Consider the following 9,172-nt stretch of genomic DNA (forward strand, 5'->3'; position numbering starts at 1 on the left):
TGGGTGTGCCTGTGCGAGTGAGTGTGCGTGCGCGAGTGAGTGCGTGCGCGAGTGAGTGTGTGCGCACGAGTGAGTGTGTGCGTGTGTGTGAGTGTGCGTGCGTGAGTGAGTGTGTGCGTGCGCGAGTGAGTGAGTGAGTGTGCGTGCGCGAGTGAGTGCGTGCGCGAGTGAGTGTGTGCGCACGAGTGAGTGTGTGCGTGTGTGTGAGTGTGCGTGCGTGAGTGAGTGTGTGCGTGCGCGAGTGAGTGAGTGAGTGTGCGTGCGCGAGTGAGTGCGTGCGCGAGTGAGTGTGTGCGCACGAGTGAGTGTGTGCGTGTGTGTGAGTGTGCGTGCGTGAGTGAGTGTGTGCGTGCGCGAGTGAGTGAGTGAGTGTGCGTGCGCGAGTGAGTGTGTGCGTGCGCGAGTGAGTGTGTGCGCACGAGTGAGTGTGTGCGTGTGTGTGCGCGAGTTTGTGAGTGTGCGAGTGAGTGAGTGAGTGAGTGAGTGTGCGTGCGCGAGTGTGTCCGTGTGCGAGTGAGTGAGTGAGTGTGCGTGCGCGAGTGAGTGTGTGCGTGTGTGTGCGCGTGCGTGTGAGTGCGCGCGAGTGAGTGAGTGTGCGCGTGCGTGCGCGAGTGAGTGAGTGTGCGTGCGTGCGAGTGTGTGAGTGTGTGCCTGCGTGTGTGTGTGCGAGTGAGTGAGTGTGTGCGTGCGAGTGAGTGAGTGAGTGTGCGCGTGCGTGTGTGCGAGTGAGTGAGTGTGTGGGTGCGTGTGTGTGGGTCACCTGTGCCGCAGTGTGTTCAGGTTGTGCTTGAACTGTGGGCTGATGTGGGACAGCAGGTCGGTCAGACAGTGACACACTGGAGTCGACTGAGCAGGACGAGGGTCAAACACTTCGAGGGTCGACCTGAAACACAAAATACAGCTCGGTTTTTGAGTGTGTGTGTGTATATACATATATATTTATTCACTTTTTAATGCCACGCCAGCATGGTTTTCGAGAAAAAATCTCTCTCATTCTGTGAATTTAATATGCCACAAACAGTCCGTTACTTCAAAAATTACATTATTGGATGAATCTCATGAAAACAACCCCATAAGTGAAGTAAAAAAAAAAGGAAAGAATAATAATATTTTGTACAAATAATATGCAATGTATACAGATATTTTCCTTTTTTTACATTTCAAAACATATATACGTGTTAAAACTAGACTTTTCTTTATGCAAAATCTAGTATATATTGTGTCATGTCTACTATATTTAAGGAATAGTATGTGAAACAGTATGCAAAATGCAATGATCAACATTATAGATAGTAGTAAGTAAAATTTGTGTCACATGACCTTAAATCATCTTTAAAAAATGAATGGTTATTTTGCTTTTTTATTCCAGTTTTGTGTACATTGTAAGTTTTGAGTGTGCAATTAAATAGTGAGTCAAGGGACAGATTTTCCAGTTCATTTGTCCCACTGGAAAAGGCAGAAATACTAAGAGTGGTATGAGAGCAAGTGGTTCTGAATTTAGCAATACAGAGAGTCTTACCTGTTCATGTAAAATCCACGTGGGCAGGAAGTGATGTCACACTGCTTGCCCTCCAGAGTGTGGACACTGATGTACATGAAGTCACCTTGCAGCTTCCGGAAACCAGGGGGAGGGTTCCAACAGCTGAGTGACAGGTCCAGCAGGTAACTGGGAGCCTTTAGGAGAAGCAGTTTGAGAATGAAAAACAAAGCCAAATGCCTGAAGGTTTATTTGTGTGTATTTGACATACTTCGCTGTGTGTGTTGGTGGGCAGCAGGGTCGTCAAAGGAGGAAGTTCTGAAACTCCAGGCAGAATGTAAGCAGGAGGGGGCGGGACTTCAGCAGACTGCTCTGTCTTACTATTGGCTCGTTTGTTCTTTGACGAGTGGAGAGTGGGAGGGGCTTCTAATACACACAAAAAAACACACAATCAGTCTCATTGCCATGGGCTTAAAAAATAATGAATGCAATTTAAATGATTTAGATGCAATACTGAATCAATGCACTTTTATGTGCTTTATGATAACATTTGTGGACAAAGACAAAAGGTTTTCAAGATACTGGATCAGTGTTGTTACCGTTAACAAACTATTAAAAATAGTTTTCAGTCTTTTAAATAAAGCTGAAATAAAATATAAATATTAGATGAAAAACTTAAGACTTAAAAACCCTAAATGAAAACAAAGTGTCAAAAGATGAAGCACTAAAATTACTAAAACTAAAACTTAAATTAAAACTCAAAAGCACATAAAAATTATTAAAACAAACTAAAATTAAAATAAACCTGAAAGTTAAAAAAAGAAAGAAAAAAGTTAAAGATATTGGATCAGTATTGTTACTGTTAACTAAAAGAAAAACTACTAAATTTTAATAAAATAAAAATAAAAAAGTGACAATATGATTATTAAAACAAACTAAAATTAAAATAAAAAAACTGAAAAAATTAAAAATAAAAGAAAGTAGTATATAAATAGAGAAATAATATATAATATATAAATATATATAATATTCCTATGCAAAGCATGCTGGGAACTAATCCACTGGCCAGGTTTCAAAGCTACCAATTAAAAAATAATACTACTAATAATAATAATAACGTAGAAATCTGAGTTACAATATTAAGCTGATATAATGAGCAACATAATTTCAGCCGTGGTCAGAATTATTGGCACCCTTGGTAAATATGATCAAAGAAGGCTGTGAAAATAAATCTGCATTGTTAATCATTTTGATCTTTTATTTTAAAAGAATTCACAAATATCTAACCTTTCACTGAACTAAAACAATTGAAAATGGGGGAAAATGTCATTATGAAATAAATGTTTTTCTCAAATACACTTTGGACACAATTATTGGTACCCCTAGAAATTCTTATGAGTAAAATATCTGTGAAGTATATTCCCATTCATATTTACAATTTTGAGCATACCAGGGTGATTATGAACGTGAAATTATCCAGCCATAGCTTCCGGTTTCACAGGAACATAAATAGGAGGGAAAACAAAGGCCAAATTCCCTTAATCATCCATCACAATGAGAAAAACCAAAGAATATATTTCTGATGTGCAGCAAAAGATAATTGAGCTTCACAAATTAGAAAGTGACTTTAAGAAAAGAGCTAGAGCAGTGAAAATTCCCATTTCCACCATTAGGGCAATAATTAAGAATGTCCAATTAACAGAAAATGTTACAAATCTGCCTGGAAGAGGACGTGTGTCTATATCGTCCTAATGCACGGTGAGGAGGAGAGTTTGAGTGCCTAAAGACTCTCCAAGGACAACAGCTGGAGAATTGCAGAAAATTGTTGAGTCTCAGGGTCAGAAAACCTTTAAAAAAAATAAAAATCAAACAGCACCTACACCACATGTTGTTTGGGAGGGTTTCAAGAAAGAAAGAAAAAAAAATCAAGGAAAGAAAATGCTCTCATCCAAAAACAATCCCCATCATATTCTGTTGTCAGACACGACTGGAACTTCAAACGGGACTGGCTTCTATGGTCAGATGTAACTAAAAAATTTGCTTTTTAGCAACAAACACTCAAGATGGGTTTGGTGCACACAGGGATAAAAAGTACCCCATGTGTACAATGAAATATACTGCTGTATTTTTTATGTTGTGGGCCTATATTTCTGCTGGAGGTCTTGGACTACTTGTTTAGATACATAGCATCTTTGATTCTATCAAATACCAACAGATAAAAAATCAAAAAGTGACTGACTGTTAGAAATCTTATAATGGGCCATGTTTGGATCTTCCAACCGGACAATAATCCAAAAACAAACCTTAAAAACAACACAAAAATGGGGCACAAAACCAAGCTTCTGCTGTGGCCATTCCAGTTCCCTGACCTGAACCCTATAGAAAATGTGTGGTGAACTGAAGAGGAGAAGCACCATCATGGAGCTGGGAATCTGAAGGGTCTGGAGTGATTCTGGATGAAGGAATTGTCTCTGATCTCTTGTCAGGTGCTCTCTAACCTCATCAGGCATTATAGGAGAAAACTCAGAGCTGTTATTATGCCAAATGGAGGTTTCAAAAAGCACTGAATAAAAGGGTGCCGTTAATTGTGTCCAATGTGTATTAGAGAAAAACCTTTGTGTCATAATGATATTTCCCCCCCATTTTAAATTCTTATTCTCCAATGAAAGGTTAGATTTATGTGAATTTTTTAAATAAAAGATCAAAATGATTAACAATGCAGATTTATTTTCACAGCCTTCTTTGATCATATTTACCAAGGGTGCCAATAATTCTGACCACGACTGTATATCAACAGAACTCAACTGCATTAGAGTGTATTTCTTACCGGCCGTTTGGGTGAGTGTGTTCAGTACAGCGGGAGATCGGCCCTCCATCAAGGCATCTTGGGGTCTGACAGCTTTCAGCATCTCCTGCACTCGTGCCAGATGAGCCTGTGCCGATCGAGGCGAGTACGGCTCTATAACACACACAAGAACACTTCATCATACCAAAATCAGGCTTTTCCCCCAGCTCTATTGATTAGCTGAATTTCAAGGCGTCTCATCTTGTAAAACTATGATTTATCCAGTGAGCAATAACATCTATTCTATCATTTATTTTCCCACACTGCTCATAATGAGTGCCATGTGACTCACTTGGCTCAGAGAAAGGATTCATTAGTTTGCCATCAAACGATTTGCAATGAAATCAAGAAGTTGCAAAACCAGTATAGCAAAACCCCACTGATCCCTGTGGAAATTATCGCTAAAACCAGCTCAAACTGGTTGCTGCATTTTGGAACATGGTGGCTGGTTTCTAGCTGATTTAAGTTGGTTGACCAGCCTAACCTTGCTAGGTTGTAGACCACCTTTGACTCGCAACAAACCAGTTACCAGCTGGTCATTCTCGCTTCAGGTGGTCAAACTGGTTTTGGATCGGGAGAACTGGTCAAGATGGACTATCAGCTGAAGGGGGATGGTCTGGCTGAGCCAGGAGAACATCTTGGACCAGCAATAAACCACATGGTTCCCACACTTTCTAGTGCATTTCCATGAGTTTTCCATTACCTTTCCAGTGGTTTATGATTCTTAGCTAGAATCTAAATATTGGATCAGTGTTGTTATTGTTAATTAAAAGTAAAACTATTAAAAAATGATTCTTGTTAACGGAAATAAAATAAAATAAAAAAGGCTAATAAAATAAGAACTTAAACTTGGCAGTTAAAAAGTAAAACTGAAATTAAAATAAATTAAAGCTTTATAAAAAGCTAAAAAAATAAAAAAATAAAAACAAAGTAATAAAATAAAACATACCAAATTTTGTCAGTTCAAAACATATAGTAATACTGGATTTCCCACCAAATATCCTCATATCCATGCATAATATATTTAAGTCTTTTACAAACGCACAAAAGAAAACGTCCCAAACGGAAGGTCTTTCTGTTTACCTTCCACTAGACGGAGAGTGACTCCAGCTTTGAAGCCCTTGACGTCCTGGAGCTCCGTCATGGGGTCGAGGGTCACACCTGAGAGGGCCAGAGCGACAGTCGTGCGCGGTGCCACCTCCTCTCGGCCCAGAAGGGTCACGATGGCATCCTGGACCAGCCAGAATCCATGGACCTGCAAAGCAAACATTATCAGCACAGAAGACACAATCCTAGCATTAATGGATGACATGTGCTTTGCATCTTTTGATGTTCTGTTGACAGACATATTTGAAAATATTTGCATTGCTGATCAAATCACAGATCAGACTATTAAATGTGAGGTTACACTTGATTTGTGGATGTTAATTGGACTCGAGCTCACCTGCAGCTCGAAGGGTTCGACACCCGCACCCTGAATCTTCACTGGAAACGATCCATCATCGTCTTTTTTGCTTCCAGTAGCTTTTTTCCCATTGGCTGAACATGAGACATCTGCGGAGTGAAGGGGGTCAAATATGAGCTCAAAAAAGTGCTTGAAGCCAAAACAGGAGTTACATAAGAGAGTTAGGAAATCTGTCCAAATGTCACGAAAGAAATGGAGGAAAAAGCGGTTTTCCATCCCAGAATCCATCAACACAATAGTACCATGGTACTACCATGTCTTTTTAGGCATGCTGCCCTGGCATTACAATATTTTAGGGATATGTACAAAAATAAATAAAACTTACTAACTTCTGTCACAGTGCAAAAAAACTCAATTTTAAAGCTGTAAAATATATCTTAACATCCTTAAAACAAGATTACACTGGAATTTCATCTTTACAAAAAACTTTAGTTTTACTAAAAATAAATACAATCTTACAAATTTGTGTCACAGAGCAATAAACAACATTTTAAATCATCTGTTTTCTCTCTCTCTTTGTTTTTATCTTTTCTTCTTGTTTGAAGTATTTTGAAGTTTGAGTAAACAAATTGGGGAAAAATTGCCAATAAAGGTAAGAAAAATGTAATCTTAACAGATTTGAAGTGTTTATTTATTTTATTTTTTTAGTAAAACTAAACTAAACTTTAGTTAGTTTTACTAAAAAAATACAAAAAAGGAAATAAAATAAAAATACAAACTTTTGTCACAGTGCAATAAAATCATTTTTTTATTTATTGACTGATTTTATTTTAAAATAAGATACAATTAATTGGGAAGCACAACTGTATTTAAAAAAAAAAGTAAGTCACTAAAGTAAGTAAATTAAGTATAGTAAAGTTTTTTTTAAATCCTCTGTTTTTATATTTTCTTCTAAATTTAAGTAGTTTTAAGTAATTAATTTAAGTTTTTTAGTAAACAGTTGGGGGGGGGGGTTCCTTTCTTTTCATTAAATAAATTTAAATAACACAATAAAATGAAAAAAAATATTAAAATATTTTGTATTAGATATTTATATATTAGTCTACAAAACAAATTTTAAGCATTAAATGCTTTAGATTTAATAGGTTAATGAGAAACAAATTCAGTCACATGTGTCCAAACGATTGACTGGTAGTGTATATCAGAGCACCACAGTATTACCATCTGATTGTGGTACTGCCAAAAGACTATTATAAGGGTCAGATGGATGTGATTGAAATCACATAAAACCTCACAGACGTTTTCATCTGACTTCCATTAGAGCCACAGATCCGAGTCTCTCTTGTTGGACTTGTAGGCAAGTCTAAGATCTCGAATAACAGCAAGACTCGGCTTGATACGGCATGAGCTTGTCCAGACATCTTCCAAACTTCCCCCTGGCTAATGAGAGCGCAGAACAGGCGCTGGATGAGTGGCTATTACTAGAGCTAATAACACTCACTGACGGCAGATACTTCTCTGAGACTCGCTGGACATTAGCAAGAAAAACTCTGAAAATTCTCTCACATAAACATCAAACACGACCAACAGCTTTCAGGATGAGATGCATCATCGCTCTTCAGCACAAAGACTATTGTTCATGGGTCACGTGTACTTTATAGGTCATAGTAAATATAAAATGTAACCTTTTGTAAAACCACATTTCATCTGTGGTTAAGAAGAAATGTGTTTAATGATAGTAAAATGTGTTAAATGGAACTGGGTGTGCTTTTTTACCATTATCCATAAATGAAAAAAAATTTAATAAACAAAAGACAGTGTGGTTGAGGCATGTGTAGAATTTTATGAATGATGGGCATTTCGATTAATCTGTGTGCTGAAGTCTGTCTCTCGATTTTAAGATAACAACAAGAGGCATTTACAGTTGCAGATGCTTGGATAATTCACCTGGAATAAACCGAGATGGAATATCATGATCAAGTGCATGAAAGATTTACAGAACTGGAAATATTGTCATAAATATAGTTCTGTACCACACCCTGTGCTTGTTTATTAAACTTTTAGCTAGTTCGATTGATCTATTTTTTACTGTAATGTAGAAAAATTGAATATATAACATTTAACAATATTTTCAAAGCTTCAGTAAATCTAAAAAAAACTACGCTTATGATTTTTTTTCTCGTTACCCAAATACATAAATTCAATAATTTAATTTAAATGATAGTATTTGTACTGCCAAAATAAATCCTAAATGAATCGTTCAAATTACCGTGATGTGGAAAAATAAAATGTCTAACAAATATATAAGAAATTTTACATCACTTAAAAAAATTTCAGTAATTATAAAATGTAAAAAAAATTGTCCTGAGAATAATGTTGCACTGCAAAAAATCTTAATGGTCCTAAAATAATCTTGCATAACACAATGCATTTGTACTAAATAAGTTAGTCACATAATAATAATGCAATTTCAATTTTCATAAAGTTAGGTAAATTGTGCATGCAATTATCCTGAAAAAAATGCATACTTTTTTTTTTACTAAAAAATAAGCACAGAAAATGTGAACTGAACATTCCAATCTATTCTCAAAAAAGATCAATCCATGCAGAACTCCAGCCTTTCAGTTTTTCCACCAAGGGGTGACCTGAAAAGTTTAGGGGGTACATTAGTACACGAGTGTTTAAAAGTAGCATATACATTTAGGAGGAGCACACATCACCCCTCAACAGCGAGCGCCTCGAGAGGGACGCGATCATGACAAGCTGAGAGTAAAAACAGGCTCCTAAAGAGAGACAGGAATGTGTGCCAGGAGTCTGGCCTGATGCCATAATGAGGAATCTCACAGATCTGCCTCCTCAGTGTGACAGGTGAGTTCAGGAGAGCAGGAAAGAACCACACAAGTGAAGGAGTAGACAGACGAATACACCAGGAGGTCAAAGGTGAAGCTAGCTATTTGTGAACGCTTCGTTCTAAAGTGCAGCACCACAAATAGGCTATAACTCCAGCTTCACGTGTTTGTGTGTTTTACTGCACACTGACGCATGCATGAGTTCAGCTTCTCACTGTGTGCAGCACACTTTTCACACAAACACCGAAAGAGCGCTTGATCCAAAGCAATGAGAAATCATCAGGAAGAAGTTGAGAGAGAGTGAGGAGACTGGAATGAATCAGAGCAACTCAACGCTTACCCATAGTTCTCTTCTCTCCGTTTCCTTTCTTCGCCGTGTCTCTCATTTCCGCTCTGGGTTCTCTCTCTGCGGCCGCAGGTTTGCTCTGTGATCGGGACGCGGTGTGTTCGGAGAGCTGTCAGGTGTGACTGAAACAACACGACTTTTTACTTTTTCATTCCTTTCCCTCAGCCGACCACTCCCTCCAGCGCTGGCAGAGCTTCCTCTCCTCGCACTCTCTCTCTCTCTCTCTCTCTCTCCGCCCCCCCTCTTCCTC

General features: G+C 38.1%; 1 protein-coding gene across 1 annotated transcript in view; it reads right to left on the minus strand.

Annotated features, from left to right (window-relative positions):
* Positions 1–9,148, minus strand: part of LOC107552189 (clustered mitochondria protein homolog) — a 27,030-nt gene extending 17,882 nt beyond the window's left edge. Inside the window, exons 1-7 of the mRNA XM_016234034.1 lie at positions 8,917–9,148; positions 5,767–5,876; positions 5,406–5,577; positions 4,305–4,436; positions 1,749–1,903; positions 1,520–1,674; positions 761–883 (exon numbers count right to left, since the gene is read on the minus strand). Coding sequence (XP_016089520.1) covers positions 761–883; positions 1,520–1,674; positions 1,749–1,903; positions 4,305–4,436; positions 5,406–5,577; positions 5,767–5,876; positions 8,917–8,962 — 893 coding nt within the window. The 5' untranslated portion in view covers positions 8,963–9,148. The remainder of the gene's footprint in view (positions 1–760; positions 884–1,519; positions 1,675–1,748; positions 1,904–4,304; positions 4,437–5,405; positions 5,578–5,766; positions 5,877–8,916) is intronic.
* Positions 9,149–9,172: the final 24 nt, after the last annotated feature.

This window comes from Sinocyclocheilus grahami, unplaced genomic scaffold, assembly GCF_001515645.1.
Source record: "Sinocyclocheilus grahami isolate Dianchi unplaced genomic scaffold, SAMN03320097.WGS_v1.1 scaffold442.1, whole genome shotgun sequence".
NCBI classification, from domain to species: Eukaryota; Metazoa; Chordata; class Actinopteri; order Cypriniformes; family Cyprinidae; genus Sinocyclocheilus; species Sinocyclocheilus grahami.